Source organism: Gossypium raimondii, chromosome 4 (genome assembly GCF_025698545.1).
Source record: "Gossypium raimondii isolate GPD5lz chromosome 4, ASM2569854v1, whole genome shotgun sequence".
Classification (NCBI taxonomy): Eukaryota; Viridiplantae; Streptophyta; class Magnoliopsida; order Malvales; family Malvaceae; genus Gossypium; species Gossypium raimondii.
Genome location: NC_068568.1, coordinates 46,035,741 through 46,055,901, shown reverse-complemented (window position 1 = coordinate 46,055,901; position 20,161 = coordinate 46,035,741). Strand labels below are relative to the sequence as shown.

At 34.4% G+C, this 20,161-nt stretch overlaps 2 protein-coding genes across 2 annotated transcripts; one reads left to right on the top strand and one right to left on the bottom strand.

Annotated features, from left to right (window-relative positions):
- Nucleotides 1–1,143: 1,143 nt before the first annotated feature.
- On the bottom strand, nucleotides 1,144–2,571 carry LOC105780687 (uncharacterized). The gene is made up of 2 exons (XM_012605163.2): nucleotides 2,403–2,571; nucleotides 1,144–2,314 (listed from the first exon to the last, which is right to left on the bottom strand). The coding sequence occupies exon 2, from the start codon at nucleotides 2,292–2,294 to the stop codon at nucleotides 1,305–1,307; it is 990 nt and encodes a 329-aa protein (XP_012460617.1). The 5' UTR covers nucleotides 2,295–2,314; nucleotides 2,403–2,571; the 3' UTR covers nucleotides 1,144–1,304.
- Nucleotides 2,572–13,111: 10,540 nt separating this feature from the next.
- Nucleotides 13,112–19,930, top strand: LOC105779810 (aldehyde dehydrogenase family 3 member H1). Its single transcript, XM_012603740.2, has 12 exons — nucleotides 13,112–13,427; nucleotides 14,725–14,838; nucleotides 14,949–15,189; nucleotides 16,228–16,296; nucleotides 16,376–16,472; nucleotides 17,377–17,583; nucleotides 18,146–18,261; nucleotides 18,339–18,443; nucleotides 18,511–18,683; nucleotides 18,767–18,857; nucleotides 18,964–19,113; nucleotides 19,474–19,930. Exons 1-12 carry the CDS (start codon nucleotides 13,387–13,389, stop codon nucleotides 19,711–19,713), a joined length of 1,644 nt encoding a protein of 547 aa, XP_012459194.1. The 5' UTR covers nucleotides 13,112–13,386; the 3' UTR covers nucleotides 19,714–19,930.
- Nucleotides 19,931–20,161: the final 231 nt, after the last annotated feature.

Below are 20,161 nucleotides of genomic sequence, written 5' to 3'. Positions count from 1 at the left end.
GCAGATCCATATGTGTGCAAAATCTAATACATGCATGCTTGTATCAAATTATTGTAACTTACATTCCCATTACAAGATATATAACATTCTAGGATTTCATCTTCCTCTAAAGCTTGAGGTTGCATAGAAAAGAGGATCCCAAAGGAAAGAAATATATCAAATATTTACTCCAAATTGGTAAAAGTATTATGAACGCTCCTATACTAGGAGTCAGATTGTATTTTACCCCCTCTACTTAAAAAATGAACAAATTAATTTCTGTACGTTAGATCAAAAAGTAAATTAATCACTCCTATTAAAAATTTGATCCATTCATAATGTTAAAAACTAACGTGACTGATGAAATATCCATACAATGACATGTGGCGTGTCACATGTACCTCATGCTAAGGTATAGTGACCGGCTTTTAATAGTAGAAATGAATAAAATTTTTAATAAAAGGACCAGTTTGCTCTTTGATTTAATGGATAGAGATTGCCCATTTTTTGAGTAAAGGGGGTAAAATGCAATTTGACTCCTAATACAAGGCATGTCCATGGTACTTTCACCCCTCCAAATTCCCCTTAAGTCAAGGAGGCAATGATCCTCTTTATTCAAGATGATTGCATATTCTACATTGAGAGAACAAAGAAACTAATATAGCATTTTCCAACAAGATACACGAACTCCACCTGCAGGTAGTGTATATTTCATGGTAGACATTTAGGCATGCATAGAAGCAATTTCTAGCCTTACTACAACAAGGGTGTAATTAAGTGTTTTCATTTTTTCCATTTAATAGCAACTTCAAGAAATTTTCCCTACTTGATTAACTCTTATTTCCCTCCATCAATATAAGCAGCTATTCCTTTTCATGCTAATCATTCCACTTGCTACTCTAGTTCAACAAACCCCTCAATTTTATCATGCAAGGTTTTAAATGACAGTAAAAGATAGCTTCACCTCTGAGCAGACCCACCAATTACGTTAAAAGGACTTAGAAAAGCACAACTCTGTAAATCATACCTAACTAGTTTCCACGCCATACGCAAACAAGCTGGCCTCAAAACAAAGCAAAAGCCAGCATATGAAACTTAGAGCAAAGGGATTAACCACAAGAATCATTTATGAACAAGACCTTAACCAGTGATTAGAGGCAGATGTCATGGGAAAATTCTACAAACTGTTTTAACATTGGAGTGAGTTAACAGTGTCTGGATGAGTAAAATTAACATTTACATAAACTAGCAAAAGAAAAAAAAAATGAAAGAGATAAACAGAAAAAGAAGAAATATAAAGGCATACCCATTTTGATTTTTCTTTTTTACCCAAGATAAAAAACATCATCAGTCATCAAAACAATATACTGCAAAATCTTCAAAGGAGCATTCCTGAAATCCAACGAAGGCAATCTCAGCTCTCTTATCCTGTGTTCCCCATTGCCTCTTCCTCCACGAACACGACCAGAATCCACTTTTCTGAACAAGTGAACCGATTTGGTAGCGGTATTAAGGGAATCCAGAGATGGGTTTTTCCTTGTACTGTAAAGGGTCCATCCCATTCCAGTTAAAGCCCTTGAAAATGACTGCATGGACTCGATCCTATCGCCTGTCCGCCTTGAAAACAGAGAGAAGGAGCAGCAATCCCAGTTGCGGGCATCATCGGATTTGGGGTCATAATCCGAGTCGGTAGTGATAAAGACCAGCTTGAAAAGACCTTTAGAAAGGGAAACAAAGGATCGAAGATGGGAAAGGGATGAGGAAGAGAGTGAAGGGAAGGAAATCAAAACAGCGCCAGTGGGTAAAGGCATGGAGAAAGAAGAAGATAGAGACAAAGCAGAAGAAGAAGCAGATGAAGAAGAAGCAGAAGAAATAGAGGAAGAAGAGGAAGGAGAAGGAGAGGAAGAAGAGAAAGAGAAAATGATGTGAGAAAGGGAAGGAGTAGGGTACAAATCCATACCCATTTCTCTAGCTATGTTGGCCAACCTGTATGTATCACCGATGAGTTCTCTAGTAGGAAGAAAAAAAAGAAATGGGGTTTTGGATTTGGGTTTCGTTGGTTTTGAGGAATGATGATAAAAATTGTAAGAGCTGGGTTTGGAATTGCAAGCATCATTTTCACTATCATCATCTTCTTCTTCATCAATATCACGGTGGTGGTGATCGCGACGGCGACTGCGGCGGCGACGGTGGTGAGTATTTTGGGAGAGAAGGAGAGGGTGATGTGTAATGGCTTGTCGTACCAACTTTAGTGGGAGAGGGAGCATCTTTTCTTTGCTTTTTTGTTCTGTTTTCTTTTCTTTAGAGATTTGCATCTATCTATCTATGTTTATGTCTGTAATAAATAGGGTTCATTCTTTATTTTGAAATCTTGACTTAGACAGTAACAACAAGAAGAAGAACAAGATCCAGTTGATACTTACTTTGACTAACTACTGTTGAAATGGGTCCCCATTTTGGTGTTTGACGTTGTTGGTCGGCTTTGTCGTGAATCTACTTACCACGCTCCATCGCCATTACTGTACCTATTCAATAACCTTCAGCTTGAAGCCTTGGTGTGTTAGCAATGCTGGGCTTTTCAGATTTTGTTAGCTCTTCAATGAATCATTGCCTGCTCTAAACCAAGATTAGGTTAAGGCCCACATGCCTCCTATCTCTATTATATTTCTTAAAAAAAAAAAAAAAAAAGGGTCTCGTTGAATTTTGAATAAATTATTTTTTAAGTGAAAGTGGAAAAAAAACATATATCGTTGTTATATCCCTTCCACAATTTGGAGCCCATTGGATTATCCATAGGACCTTCATTTATTATGGACCAGGTTGAGTCCTTTATCAGGCCCTCGCATTGTTATAAATACCTTAAGATATTACTTAGTAGACTTTTCTCCACCTCTTTCAACATCGCATGTCCTCTTTCTCCACTTCGGTTGATATTATGTATCAACAATGGTGTGGTGAACATAGACCAAACATATGACCTTCCTTGCCTCCATTGTTGATCCTCGTCCACGACATTTACAAGTTTGATCTAGCCAATAACCTTGATCTTTGAATTTGTTGAATCAATTCAAAGCATAGAAGAAGAAAATTGAATGAAATTGAATTTTATGTTGATGGAAATAGGCTCGTGTAACCTTGAACATAAAGAGCTTTGTTGGGGACCCACAATTTTGGTTTGAGGAATGGCTTACAGAAATAACTCAAATTTTCATCAAAAAAAAGAACACTTGCTCATATTCCCATCAAAATTTCTCAACAAATTAAAGAAACATTGTTCATCTTCCATTAAAACCAACCAAACACAATGCAAATCAGGTTCCAATCCTCTCCATGTTGAAACCCAGCACCCAAAACTTGAAAGCATGACTACGACTATTATTTACACAGCCCTTAGCTTCTATAGAAGCACATTAAGACCATTCAAACCAGTTCCTTGGAGGCCAATGTGGAGTTTAACAACTACAATACCATTTTCCAGTCATGAAATCAAGAAACCCAGAGATGCTTTTACATGAAATCCGACCATTTTCAGGTAACCCAGACCTTTGGTGCTTATAATGGTGATTCAATGATCTCTGGTTATGTTCGCAATGGCAATTCAATGAAGGCAATCCAACTTTTCGAGCACAAAAAAACTAAAGGGGAATGCTAGTATTAATTGATAGGAATGCATCATGCGTCTAAGAGAGCAGGATCTATTGTAAGCCTTTCGCCTTGAGCGAAAACAACACCACTATTTTTTTTGTAAGCCTTCCCCCATGCGTTTAGGAGCAAGGCCACTTAATTACTTTCCATAAGCCTCACATTTGTCTGGGAGTAGGGTCATTTTGTTACTTACTAGGTTGCCATACTCGTTAGCAACCTAGTTGGGTCACTACCTCGTCTACACAAAGAAATTCATCATCATCCATCTTCATGACAAACTTCGCAAAAACAACTTTTGTCCCTTGACAATAACTTTTGTCTTTAAGTTTCTACTTCTTATCCATAAGTGTTCTAGCAGGAAGGTAGTTTGGTCACATTTGCAGCGAAAGTAAAGGCCTACGAGAGGATTATAACAAAACCCATGTGTGTTACATCCCACGATATTCTTATCTACATCTGCTTACATATGAATGTCTATACGAATCTAAGAAAGGGAGCCCACTAGGGGTTCCCACAGATGGTTATACTCCATTCCATACATTTATACCTATATAGTGTACATTGTTAAACAAAGGGAACTTGTGAGGGACTCCCATGGATAGTTAAATCCACCATCTACATTATGTCATATATATAATTCTACATATCATACCTATGATTCTACATTCATCATGTAAATCCAAGACGAGTAGACTTGCCCGACGGTCGTGATTCAACGTGGTAAGACGGTACTCTTCACATAATTTTGAGCTACAAGGGCCAATAGTAGTGTAATCGACCAACAACTTCTTACCGTAAGCCTCCCCCCATGCATTTCGGAGTAGGATCTATCATAAGCCTTCCGCCTCAAGCAGAAGCAACACCACTATTTTTTCTATAAGCCGTCCCCCATGCGTTTAGGGGCAAGGCCACTTTATTACTTTCTATAAGCCCCCCATGTGTTTGGGAGCAGGGTCACTTTATTACTTATTGGGTTGCCATACTCGGTAGCTGTAACACCCCTTACCCGTATTCGATGCCGGAACAGAGTACGAGTTATTACCAGAACACATACACTTTTAACCATATTAAACCAAGTTGTAAAATTTCATCTAAACTAAAACTTTCAAATTGTTATTCTTGATTCGCTAATTAGGGTTTACGTGGCCCAATATACTCACAATCTTTCACTTCCTCGTCGTATGAATTTATAAAATTCCACTTACTTGTTGAATTCATCACGAGTACCTGAATTGATCCGTATCATTACATATTCTCATGTCGTCACATTTTCCTATTTAACTATTGTAATATATCAATTACTCAATATCTCATAAGCTAAGTGTCACATATACATTATCCATTCATCTCCCATACAACTATCAATATTAGCCACAAAGATAGTACAAATTTTCTCTATTCGATGTTAAACCAAAACATGTTACTTCATTACCAACTAACCTTACTAGATATACACCTTATACTAGCCCAAGTGTTTAACCATTCACCCATGACATAAATATATTTTATCTATTATTGTAGAATATAGATGTGCTACCCAAATCATAATTCACCTCACATAGTAATCGAGTTAATTTTTATCATTTGTCAAATAAATTACAAAACAAGTTATATAACAAAATATAGATACATTTTAAACCTCACCAATAAACAAATTCTCATGGCATTAAATATTCATCACACATCAAAGACAAACGTACTTGCAATTTCCATCACATAAACCGAATTAATCAGTGCAACCTTAATGATATAATCATCCTTTTAACTTACTTAACCAAGCCAAATTATAACATCATCTCACACATAGAATGACCCACCTATCATACTTCTCAATTATGTCACTTAATAGACCAAATATACCTAACCTTTATCATCATGATCAATCCACAACCAAAATACATCCATATATCAAAATTACCACACGCACACACACACACATATATATACCATGACTAAATTTCTTAAACATTTGATCAATTGCTTTTCAATATCGCAATAATTCTTTCAATACCAATACATATTTACCATTCAATTTACCATTGACCGATTATAATCGGGCATATAACCATTTATACACAATTCATTCATATATTTTATTGTCCTCCTCCTCCTTTCCAATCCACATCCTTAATGTATATAACACGCTTAATAACATTATACATAATTTCATTACTCACTTATATGTAAATTTAAAGCTGCCCATCTGAGTCAGAGTCACTAAATTATTTTATTCCGGAGCTACGGAGCTCCAAATTAAAATCCATTAATTTTCCCTAAAACTAGATTCATATATCTTTTTACCATAAAAATTTCAGAATTTTTTACTTAGCCAATAAGTACTGTTTATTCTTTAAATTTTCCCCTGTTGCACTGCTCGACAGTTCTGACCTCTCTTCACTAAAAATTGATTATTTCATTGTGCAGAATTCGAATTGCATTCCCTTTTATTTCTCATGAAAATAGACTTGTTCAGAATTCTAAAAATATAAAGTTTAACCCATAATTAATTTTTTACAATTTTTAATTATTTTCCAAAATCAGAATAGGGGATTCCGAAATTATTCTGACTCTGTCTCACAAAATTTATTATATCTCACGATTTACAATTCCATTGCTTACACCGTTTCTTCTATGAGAAACTAGGCTCAATAAGCTTTAATTTCATATTTTAATCATATTCTAATTCTATTCCCACGATTTTTGGTGATTTTTCAAAGTTGGCACACTGCTGCTGCCCAAAACTGTTTTAGTGCAATATATTGATTACCATTTTGACCCTAAACTTTTAACACATGACAATTTCATCCCTAGGCTCGGAAAATGAAATTCTTGCAATTTAATCCTTGATCCAAGCCTAGTAATTCTCATAAATATCAATAACAGCCCTTGGATTCCATGAAATTTCAAAATTTTTCCAAAATTTCAATACTTTTCAACTTAATCCCTAAAACATGTTTTCATCCAAAATTCTTTAATAAAACACCTTTAAACATCAATTAACATATCAATTTCATCATAAAATAACAAAAATCATATGAAATTATCAATGGTATCTTCCTAAACTTTCAACAAAATGAGAAACTAGTAGAATACTAATTTGGACCTAATTGTAAAAGTATAAAAATATAAAAATTTCAAGGAAAAAGTAAGAATTACACTTAATTGAAGCTAAAATATGGAATACCAGCTCTAAACCCTCTTCCATGGCTGTTTTCCACAGAAATTTCAAGAAGAAATGGTCTTGAAATCCTTAAAATAAATTTTGGCCACATAAACTTTATTGTAATTCCAATTTTGTCCTTAAATACATAAAAATCTTTGATTTTTTTAACGGTATGCCGTCTCTACCACTTAAGTTGGTCAATTTACTCTTTTAGTCCTTTCTTATTTAATTGTTAAGCTATTTAATCACTTTAGCAAGTTTTGCATCTTTTCAATTTAGTCATTTTTAATTAATTGACTGCCGAAACGTTGAAATTTTCTGACGAAACTTTAACACTACCATATTGACACTCCGTAAATATTTATAAAAATATTTACGGCTCGATTTATAACATCGAGGTCTCAATACCTCTTTTCCTCAATTTCTTGACTTAATAAATTTTTATAAAACACAAATTACTAATTCAAAAATCTCTTAAAAATCATATTTGACTCGTAATCATTAAATAATAAAATTTACGAGCTTAGTTTTTGAATTTGGTGGTCTCGTACCATTGTTTTCAACATTTCTAAAAATCAGACTATTACAGTAGCAACTAGTTGGGTCACCATACTCATTAGCAACCTAGTCGGGTTGTCACATCTGTCATCCTTTTGTAAACACCTATTCAATATTACTCGTCAAAAACTAAGTCCAAAAGCTACATTCGTTATCACTATTATGTAACAACCCAATTTTTAGTAGTGTCAAAAATAATGGTTTGGGGATTACAGTTTCAACGAGTGAATTGATAAATATTATTCATTAATATTCACAAGTCCATTATAGTGTTATATTGATCCTTGATTTGGTAATTGGGTTGATCGATTAGTAATTTTGATGTAAGGACGAAATCGTAAGAATTATTGATTACTTAGTTAAATGTATTTTATAAGAATTAATCAGGGTGTTATGTGGTGATTAACCACATTTTCCTAGTAATGAATGATTAGTATTGGGTATTTAAGTAGAAATCTATAGTGGATAGAAATAAAGTTTTTCATTCTTATCTTCCTCCACTAAAACCATCTTCATTGAAAACAAACAAAAAAAATCTAAGCATTCTTGAACAGTTGGCTTTGCATGTAAGTGTTTTCAAAGCCTATTCTCCATGAATTTTATGTTTTTAATATCGTTGTATCTCGATTTAGGTAACTTGTATGGCTGATTGCGAAATTGTTAAGTTTAAAGTTTGTCACTGGTAAACTGAAATGTATTAACATATAGATCAATAACCAAATCAACCAGTAGATAACAGAGGAAAATGAAAGATCACAGATTAATCTTTGATATTCTACTTTTGTTGTTGTACCAGGTAAGTTCATATGATAATGTTATATTTAATTATGAAATGTTTGAGTTTGAATGAATATAGAAAATGTTAGCAAACTGGAACATGAGGTGAGAAAAGTATTGAATGGTAAAAAGGAATGTTCAGATATGTTTATGGAGCCCAAATGAACAAATGATACAATTCGCATGCCAATAAGGTTATTAGGCGATGTATGGGTTGTAAAAGAGATGTGAAGAAGATGAAGGAAGTTCATTGACGTTACTAGAGTCCAACATTTGTTGCAGATTTCCAATTCTATCTCTATAAATATATTTGCGTTATCGAATGGAATAACTCTTATGAGCAAACAGGCGTGATATTAGGTGGAATAGCTCTTATGAGCAAACTGGCGTGTTATCGAATGAGATAACTCTTATGAGTAAAATGGTGTGTTATTGGGTACCCGCATATCCATTTCTGTTCATGAAAATTTATCAGGCTGACTAGTTATAATAAATGTGTCATTGTTGTTATGGTGATATATCCTGGAAAAAAGTAAGAATGCTCAATGGAATGACTTGTGTTTTAATGGCACAAAATGAATGGACAATGTTACATGATTTAATGTGTTGCACTCACCTTGTACATGTGAAATGTGTTGACAGGAAAAGCGCACATTAGTTAAGTTATTAATATTAATGTTTTATGAGGTACGTTCAATGCTTAAAACCAATGAACTTACTAAGCATAGTCAATTCTTAATTTGTTTAATTCCTTGATTTTTATAGCTACTATTTTTTGGAACTTGGCAAGTGAATCAACCTACAACCAACACTATTCAACTCATGTTTCGGTAGATTTTACTTTTAATCTTACACTTGGTCAAGTGGCATGTATATAAGTTTAAATCGTACACTAGTCTATCTTGAGGAATTGAATGTGACTATTTGTTGAAATAAATTATGGGTGTTTATATATATATGTTGATGCTTGTTCATGTGTATGGCGTTGATAATTAGTTGCTTGAATGGAAATGAATGCATGCCTTAAATGTGTAAAGTTATTTTGGTTTCATGGTGGACTTTATAAATACGGGTTGTTATATGGATATGACAAGTATGTTCAAAGCTACGAATAGTAATCTTGCGAGCATTGGTGATGGATGAACCAAGCGTGACGCAATATGCGAACTATATGAAATCAAGCGATATGTCGTATTGTCCAGAGGCGAACCAACATGGCAGACACGTATGAAAGCAAGTGGTCATGGCTTGCGGAGTATATGTAAGAAATTTGGCAAACTGACTTGTGTATCATCTTTGGCGGTTAGTCATTTGGCGAAACGCATTTTGGTGATAATCTAGACACTTATGTTTTAGATTTTTTTAATTGAATCTTTAAACATGCTTGGATCTATGGATGATTGCTTTTAAATGTGTTTAGAAATGTATTAATGATTTTAAAACGAAATTTCTTGTAAATCTTTGCACACGAATGTTCTGTATTTTACTATAGCATCCTTTAGCTTGGGTCTCGTGACCGAACTGGGTGAGGGGTATTACAATTTATAACAATGAATAATCCTCCCGCTCACATTTTGATGGACATTATGCATCTCTTACGTTTTATATTACCAACGGACAGATCGCGCCTCTTACATATTATATTGCCAATGGATCGCTTGAACCTTTTCTATTTTTCATGTCTAATTATCGCATCCACGATATGCACACGACACGTCTCCATGGTATAAATCCGGACGCGAGTGCACATTATACATTTCTAGATTGTCAAATTAATAGGCATACCACTTGCTAAATCACAAAGCGAAATTTATACGAGTCAACTATGAATAGAAATACCATTCACAAGCACATTATTATTGAGGGTATGAATGAATTTCAATAGCCTCACAAGGCATTGTATATTCCTGAGACATCTGATCAATAAATTATACCATCCGCCCATTACTTGCAACCAGTACCACCTGCGGGGATAACTTGCAGATTATCTCGAGGCACAGTCACTTCATAACCTACTTCTCGACTGTGGGGGACTATTGTTATATCCCTACCACAATTTGGACCCGGTTGGTTGTGGACTCAATTGGGCCCTCACCTCTCCTATAAATACCCTAAGAGATCGCTTAGTAAGGAGACTCTACTCCACACAAAACTATAATACGCTAAGCATTCATCTTGAGTTTCTCTACCTGTCTGGCTCTCGGCCTTAAAATAGGTTAACTGAACTCCTTCGACACCACCTTCCTCCTCCTTTTCCACTTTCGTTGATATCATGTATCGACAATGATAATTCAATAATTAAAATTTCAATATAAAAGTAAGGATGAGTATTTGTTCTCCTCGACTAAAAATATAGTCATTAACCTAACATAGCAAAGCTAGCTAAACCATATTAATTTCTTGATTTGAGAACATATTTAAACTTAATAAACCTAAAGAAAAAAAATGTAATAATAAAATACATTCCACTTAAATTTTTTTTATATTTAATCATGGTAAGAGGATAAACCATAAAAAAGGATTAATATTGTAAACAGTAAAAATTTAACCCACACCTAAGAGTATGTATTGCAGTAGCTTTCATAGCATAGGAATTCCACCTCTGAAACCAATGATTGCGCCACATCCCCCAACGGCAGCGTCTAAGTTCAGTTTCAAGAAACCACGTGGTGGTCTCAACTCCCCATTTCTTCGTAAAAACCACCCTGTAAGCTGATCTAGCAGTAAAGAGTTCTTAATAAAAAAACAATAAAGACCGACTCATATGCCTAGTAACAGTAAATGGGAGTGGGAGATATAGGTATTGGACCAAACTAATGGCAGCCCACGCCCACCCCTCATTTCCTACAGCCATGTCGTCCAAGTCTCCTTTCAACGATCGAGAACATCCACATCTTTATGGATAAAACGCGGCAACGAACCAAACTTTGTAAGCTTTGTTGCAGCCTCAACATCATTAGGGGCGAACGGTCTTAGTCCATCTAACTAAGTGGTATATTATATTTTTAGTCCTTTATAATTATAAAGCTTTTTAACAATTTTCAAATTTTATTTTGGCCCAATACCAATTTTTTTGGTTTGGTCCCTGATCAGTGATCACACACCCAACCTGTTAACAATCTGCCATCGTATATCATCCCTAATTATTTATCTAACTTTTTAAGAGACTTCTCCAAAATAAAAATAAAAAATAGAGGCTTTCTCAATGCATGTGATGCTACGAATTACTTATTCCGTAGTAGTTGGCAACAAAGGGAATCTAGGCTGGTGATGCTACGACCGGTTAAAAGCTGAATGATCGTGAAATCTCAAACCACCCTTTGCTTCTGAAATACATAACTCGTGCCAAGTTGCCCAACTCATCTGCCACTTCCCATCCCTCTCACCACACCAAAATATGCGGAGCATACTGGTTATATCATCGCAAATACACAGAGGCAAGAGAAAAAAGACCAATCCATGGTATACGTTGGTAGTGTCTGGGCAACCGTTTTCATCAATACCTCTTCATTTTATCCCCATGAAATAGTAGCCAACCTTAGTGACCTTGGATCTTTTTCAAAATCATCACTTTAATATATTGAAAAGTCATTGATTTCACACCGGCATGCCTAGATAAACCAAAAGAAAATATTTATCCCACGAACAAATAAAAAGATTCATTTCCTTTGATGACCCAAATAAGTGTTCTTGCAAAAGAATAGACCTATTTTATCCAATTACTTTTGATGAGCATTTTTCATAAACTTGTAATATAGCTTTTAGAATCATAGCCTTCTTATTAATCTTAGCACTATGCAAAGTTAAGTTACGTACAAAATTATCTCTAAATTTATTTAAGAATGACCCTATACTTGAATCACATTCAAAATTAATGATGAGAAACTCTATGTATACAAAATAAAAGTTGAGATGAAATCGGATCTCTTTAAAGCTATCCTCCTACAAAATAGATAACATCAAATAAATATCTATTAATAGTAATTTTTCGAGAGACCAACTATAAATAAGTCATTATCCATTTAATCTATCTCTTTTAAATGCATTTCATGGATGATTATTATAAGAAAATTCATTCGACTTTGTCATAAGCTATGAATATGTTAAAATTTCATGATATTTCTCTTTTCTACCTCAAACGCAATCTATAATGAATTTGCCTAGTAAAAAAACAATTTGATTGGCTGAAATGACATTATTAAGGCATGGCATAAGTAAACTTAGAGATAATCTTGTGTAAAACAACGTTACATTAGCTAATTGAGGAGCAACTCTCTTCACATCTTCATTAACGCCACAAAGCAACTCACACTGCTGACAACTTGGTGGTCCATCAAGAATGCTCAAAACATCGTCACCTTATACTACTGAGGAGCTTTAATCAGAGACATCTCCTTGCTTTTAGAAAATTTTTCTTCTTAAGAGATCTAGTCATATCAATGTTCATTAGTCACCTTTGCAGTTATCTCATCCATGATTCTCTCACCTCTATAAAATTTAGTTGTTTCCAGTTCCACGATGATATTATTTTATGAAAATAGGTCGTGTTACGATCACATATTCCTATATTCACTTCACTCTATATAATCATTTTCATAGTAACTTTCCGTCTCAAAATATTTAATTCATTTAAATTTTATCAATATCTATCATTATATATCTATATCTATACTATATTATTTATAATATATTTTAATTGTTTAATTGAATATTAAAATTTTGGTTCAATTAATGTATATCGACTCTTAAATCAACTCCACGTTGTTTTCCAAATCAATATTCCAACCAGTCATTTTACATTAGCAAACCCAAAATTTTTCTTATTAAACTACTTATTACCTTACTACCACCTTTTAGATAAGCAATTAAAAGATGGAAAATGTAAATAGAAAGTGGGAGACTCCTTGACCACTCCCAATTTAAGGGATAGTGTCCAATCCATGGAGGTTGAGTAAGATTTAGAATTTAGATGGGACACATGGGACGCGTGCTTGTGTTTGTTTTCCAACGTTATCTCCACAGCTCTTACAATAATTTTAATGGCGGAGAAACGTCTCTCAAATGCCCCCACTTTTTGAGTTGGGCAAATTACATATGAGAGAGAGGGTGATACCAAAGCCACGTGTTCTTGCATGCGAGTCTCAGTTGTGTTTCACTTCAGCAAAAGCCAAGCCAACCTTCATCCTTCCTTTCTGCCCATCTGGTTTCAGTAGACTTTGAGTGACCAAATTTTCTGCTGATAACTTGCAGTGTCTCCAGCTGCCATGATGATCGTCTCGCCTGGCCTTTTCAAACACCCTTCCAGGTTTCTTTTCTCTTCTTATATACCCAGACTTTTCAGTTTCTTTACTATTTCCCTTTTGCTTCTCTCTCTCTCTCTAACTTTGTCTATCCTCGTTTTGCTGGTATGTTGTGTCTTTCTTAATGCTTTGGTTGGATTATGCTGTGAATGATGAAATACAATGCAAGTTTTAAGTGTTAACTTCTGTATATTTGTTTGGTGATATTTTGCTTTGTTTAGTGAATTATATGTGGAATATGGTAGGCTGGGATTTGTATATAGTTGTAGTACTTGTATTGAATTGGGAAGGAAGGTGCCTTTTAGTTTTGAACAATTGCTTATAAAATTAAGAATAGTTAGAGAATGCCACTAGATTTCCCTCAATTTCAATGGAATTAAGACCCAAACCCCAGTTTTCTATTGGATGCTCTTATTACTGAAACCATCCTTGCTAGGGGAGAAGGCAGTAGTCTCCATTGGCTCAAGTATTTAGTTTCTCTCTCTGTTGAGAGGAAATTTATGTGAGGGTGAGTTGGGGGGCGTTAGATATTGCATTTGAATAAAATGTTTTTTGTTATTGATAAACTGAAAGGTGTTTGACACTTGTTAGAGGATCTTAATTTGTAAACTGTATTGTACTAATTATCACCGTCACCAAGCCCCTCCATCGAGTTAATCAATTACATGATGCTTGTAAGGAAGTATACAGGGTCCTTATGGGATTGGTTTGTAGAACAGAACTTCCTTTTAATCTACTTATCTAAGAACCATCTATTTGCTAGACCTGCTGACCTGTGAGATAGAAGGAATTGCTCTGGAAAGACCACCGCCTTACCATTATGAAATCTCAGTAACTCCTGGAGCCCTATGACATTTTCACATAAAAGGAAACATGGCTATTATATTGTTTTCAACATTTCATAATTTTTGTTCGAGTACAAGGGATTACTGGTGGTGAATGATTATCTTAGATATTATTCCTCTTCCAGCTGCTGCTGCAGTGGTGTGACATTTTATTTTGCCATATAAATAACAGCTGCTGGTCGTTCAAATTTGTTATTGGCTTTATCACTTGGAGCAGTTAACTTAATGCATGGACAATGCAAGCTTTTATGTAGACTGGATCGTTGCTGTATTGGTCCTTTGAGATAAATCCTAGTTTCAAAAAACTAGTTAAATGATGACTTGAGGCCGTTTGTTCTGGCATCATTACTCAAAATGAAGTGTCTAATAATGAGAAACTTTTTTGGTTTAGTCTACATAAATACTGATATACAATTAGCAACTGCATTATTTGCTTTGTTTTCTCACTCATTTTCAGATGTTTCAGATCCTACAGTATTGTCGGTGTTGGTCTTCTTGGCACTTTCACATATTGTCACAAATATAAGATAAATCGAGTCAGCTTCTCCAGTTCTATTCCTTCTTATTACCAGTAATTCTCTCTCTCTCATTGCACTCATCTTTCTGTATTAATTAGTTTTCATATCTTTATCTCCACCCTCCCTTTACTTCCTGGATTGTTTCTCTAATACATCTGAAAAGTTGTCGTGCAACACTATCAACAATGATGGAGGAAGTGAAGCCGGAATTTGATTCAGACAAAGCTGCTGTACTAGTTAACGAGCTCAGGAAAACCTTTAATTCTGGCAAGACAAAGAGCTATGAATGGAGAATATCACAATTGGAAAGCATATCAAAGATGATTGATGAAAAGGAGAAGGAAATTGTAGAAGCACTACGGAAGGACCTCTCAAAACCTGAACTTGAAGCGTTCTTATCAGAAGTATGTATTCTTCATTTCATCATCAATTGCCATGCTTGTGTATATGGTTCTTTGTGCATTTTCTTTTATATTACCTTACAAGTTTCAACTCTTTTTATTCTTAATATCTTGCCTTCAGATGTCAATTCATTAAATACTTTTTTTGTGTGCTTTCATAAACTTTCAAGCAAAATTGCATAGAAGATGCTACCAAAATCCTAACCATTAGCATCCATCTGTTAACCCTATATAGAGGGGAAAAGTGATTTTTATGTGTTGGGTTCTAGCATCTCTGCAATTTCTGAATCATTTGACACATATTGGAGGGCATTATATAATTGGCTTCTGGCACCAAGGAAGTCACATTCAGTTTATGATTTCCACTAAAAAGTACAAAGGCTTCTAAATTCTAAGGTGGTATATTTACCTAATGGCAAGGGCTAGAGTGAAATTGATAGTCATCTTAGCTGAAACTACGGGTTCATGATGGTTCTGTTCATCAATTAAGAGATCCGGTGCACATGGTGAATCATATCAAAGGTGACATCCGTTGTCAAGTCTTTCTTTCTCCATTGTTAAACCTTTCAAAATTGGTTTTTCTCTTTAGGTCTATGATTTCTAATGAAGCACTTGATTTTTAGCCATAAGAGCATGTCCATGATTGAAAGATCAGCATCGTTTTGCATATTACAATTTTTTTTTTTCATTCCTTTTTTTCAGATTATCTAGTTGACTTTCATTAAAAGAGTTTGACAATTTAGCAATTTGTTGTTGTACAAGCACCAATATACTGGTTTGATGTAAATTCAGACAATTACGGTTATATTTCTGATAGAGAAAACCTTAATATGTTTAAATTGGGTATGTGGAATTTGGGTTCAAAAGTTCTCGAGCAATTAGAGGCAATAGTAACACATAAGGCAAGACCAAAAGAAACTACAATGGTTTGATCTTGCTGGGATATCAATCTATAGGATGCTAAAATTGTATGCCATGCATTTATTATGTTGCAAAAATTGACTTGGGTGCCATATGGACTTCAACTTATGTCTGATGTAGATTTTGATGGCAAGATCCTCATGTAAGTTGGCTCTGAAAGAACTTAAACAATGGATGATGCCACAAAAGGTAATTACTGTTACGGTTACAAATCTTAGACTAAATGTTACTATTTACATTTTGCTTACGAATTTTAGCGCCTTTTCAGGTTGAAACTTCGTTGGCAACTTATCCATCGTCAGCTGAAATTGTGGCAGAACCTCTTGGAGTCGTCTTGGTCATATCTACCTGGAACTTCCCTTTTTGTATGTTATTTTTATGCTGTTTAACTTATTTAAGCTAGTTAAAATGAATCGCCTAAGGTTTTTGGTACAATCTATTATTAGTTTTGTGTTATGCTTAGTATTTTCCTTAATTAATCACTCTTTTTATTTTGGTAATTTACATTAATTTATTTTTACATGTCTTTACACGCACTTCGTTTTACTCAATTCAACTTAATGAGATATACTCACATCAATTTGCATGCTTGCCTCTTGATATCTTCAAAGTTGACTGTTATTATGTCTTCTTCTTTTCTTTCTTGATCAGAACCATTTTGTGTGTTAATCCTATGGGATTTTGAAGAACAGTAATGTTTACTTTCCTTTACCCTTAGTAATTTCTTAATATCATCCATTCTTTCTTTATCCCATCAGTTTAAAGAATTTGAACTGAGATAGTAATGGACATGTGTCATATCTAATTTGTTTATGTATGTATGTATGTATGCACGCAAGCATGTATGGGATTGTCCTAATTGTTTTTATAAAGTTGTACCATTACTTTAGAAACTTCTCTTTCTTTTTTCACTGATGCTGCAATTTGATATAAGGGGGATTCACTAGAGCTGTTTAGGCTTCTCATATGTATATTTTCAATAGACATCTATAATCAAAACGACATGATATGCCCCGTACACATCATTGGTCTTCATAATGTTTAAACTTGGATTCTGCTGCTTTATTGGATTCTACTGATTTATTTAGGAAAGTTTACAATCTAATGGTGCCACTAGGAATTTTCTTTGTGTATGGAATTGTTCTAAAACTAGCTGATGTTTCGATAGATTTTTTAGAATCATAAAATAATAGAGACTAGACAGCTTCAATTGTTTTCATTATTCTCTTATATTGTGCAAACTGAAATGTTTATTGGTCCATCTTCTAGCATTGTCTCTTGATCCGGTGATTGGAGCTATTGCTGCTGGCAATGCTGTGGTCCTCAAGCCATCAGAAATTGCTTCAGCCACATCATCACTGCTTTCAAGGCTAGTAGGGGAATATATGGATAAATCTGCTATAATTGTTGTTGAGGGTGCTGTTGCTGAGACCTCTGCATTACTAGAGCAGAAATGGGATAAGATCTTTTTTACAGGTAACCTATAATCTTCATATGTCTTGATTTCTCCAACTTTGATGCCTAAATTAATTTTTTTTAGTCTTCCCTTAGACAGGCTCTACTTTTTAGTTCTCTTAGAATACATTCCAGCTTCATTGAGGCTACCTAGTAAATGGTTGGATAAATTCTCAACTTTTATCAATAAGATAAATATCAAACTCCCTGAAAAAAAGGAAAAGAAAAAACATTGTTATGCTCTCAATATAATAGGTTCTTATATTGGGAGATGAATTTTTTATCGAACTGTTCTTGTAATTCTATGGTTATTATTTGTGCTAAATAAATCAATCTATGCAGTCTCCTTAAAGTTGATGAATTTTGTTACCTTTTCACCTAAGCTACGAGGAGTAAAAATGAATCAATGAAATTTTCAAAAAGAAAAAATAATCAATGAACATTTTGGCTGTTTGAGAGGAAGCTGAAAATCCTGAGCTTCCTTTATATTGCATTAACTGTCAAATGTAAGTTCTTGATTTTTCATAGTTTAATTGAATTTGTAACAATAAAATCTTAGAATACAGATACCTTTACATTGCAGGTGGCGCAAGAGTTGGGCGCATTGTGATGGCTGCAGCAGCAAAGAACCTTACACCAGTAACTCTTGAACTTGGAGGAAAGTGCCCGGCTGTTGTTGATTCCAATGTTAATTTACAAGTGAGAATAGTTCTCTTTACGTTAAGTCATCAATCCATCTTCAGTTATTCAATTGATCTGGTTGTATCAATTTTAAGGTTACGTCAAGGAGGATTGTAGCCGGCAAGTGGGTATGCAACAACGGACAAGCTTGCATCAGTGTTGATTATATCATAACAACAAAAGAACTTGCCCCAAAGTTGGTAAGATTTTATCAAACGAGTAAAATTCCTTTTAAGGTCATTGTATTGAAACATGTTTGATCTACAGATAGCAACTCTAGTTAGTGTAGTGGAGGAAATCTTCGGAAAAGATCTAATGGAATCAAAGGAACGATCCCGCATTATAAACTCATTCCACTTCAAACGTCTAGTAAATCTCTTGGAAGAGGATAAGGTCTCCAACAAAATTGTTTTCGGAGGCCAAAGGGAGGAGAGCCAATTGTGAGTTTGATAATTGCCACCTTGTAATTATCTTTACCGATCTATTCTTTAATCACCATGTAATAGTTGTTTTTATAATGCAGACAAATAGCTCCAACAATATTGTTGGATGTTCCTGAGGACTCGATGATCATGCAAGAAGAAATATTTGGACCATTACTTCCAATAATTACTGTGAGTTCCTTTTGTAAGAACTGTAAAGCTCTAATATAAACCATAAAATTACATCTAACTTAAGCCATGTTAATATTGATTCTAATGTTTTGCCCTCGCTGTTCAGGTTGAAAGGTTGGAAGATAGCTTTGCTATGATAAACAGAAAGCCAAAGCCTCTTGCTGCATATCTCTTCAGTGATGATGAACAGATTAAGAGGAAGTTTGTGCAAAATATTTGCGCCGGAGGAATGGCTATTAATGACACCATTCTACAAGTATTTCCGCTCTCAATAAATTTCATACAGAAAAAGAGATAGATGCATTTCCTTTTGTCATTTATCTTCCTGTCAAGCATGAGATAGGGTTTCCATGATGAATTAATTCTTAAGTTCAATGATTGGCATCCACATCACATCTTCCATTAATGTTTGGCTAATCATAAAAAAACTGATGAAAACTGAGTCACTTGCATTACACTTCTTTGTTGGTCAGTGGACTTCATAGTGCATCAGAAACAAATGAAATTCATTGCACCTATAACGGTGATGTTAGCGCATATGGTCACTATCAGCATTTGGTTAGAACGAATATATTTCAACTAAACTCTGATTCCTTATTCATGACAATCATTGCAGGTCACAGTTCCCACTCTACCTTTCGGAGGAGTCGGGGAGAGTGGAATGGGGTCATACCATGGGAAATTCTCTTTTGATGCTTTTAGCCATAAGAAGGCAGTTTTATACAGAAGTTTTGCAGGGGATTCGCCGACTAGGTACCCACCATACACACCGGGAAAGAAAAAGCAAATAAAAGCCTTACTCAGTGGCAAGTTACTTAACATTATGCTTGCTTTACTTGGATTCTATAAAGACTGAGACAATGCACTGATTTGCTCTTCTCAACTCATGATTTCTTTGTTAGTTTGCATTCAAGATGAACCCTTCTGGTACCTACAAAGAACTGAGAATGGCAGAATATAGTGAACAAATTGATTATACGTAATTACCAATAAAATAAAAGTAATGAATATAGATAAGCTTATTTTATCTTTAAAATTAATAATGATGTTTATTTGCTTTTTTTTCTGTACAATTTTTTGTTTTACATTATTATTTACATGCGTTTAAATATTTATTAAACAAATTGATTAATATATCAGAGTTAGTGGTCGAACCACTACTCTCCCATGCTAAATTCCATGATCTTGAAGCTAAAAGCTACATTAATTAAGATATCATTCATATTTGTTTTATAATTTTGTTAAGATTTATGAATGTTCTTTTAATATTTAAATATAAATTCCTTTTTAAAATATAATATCTT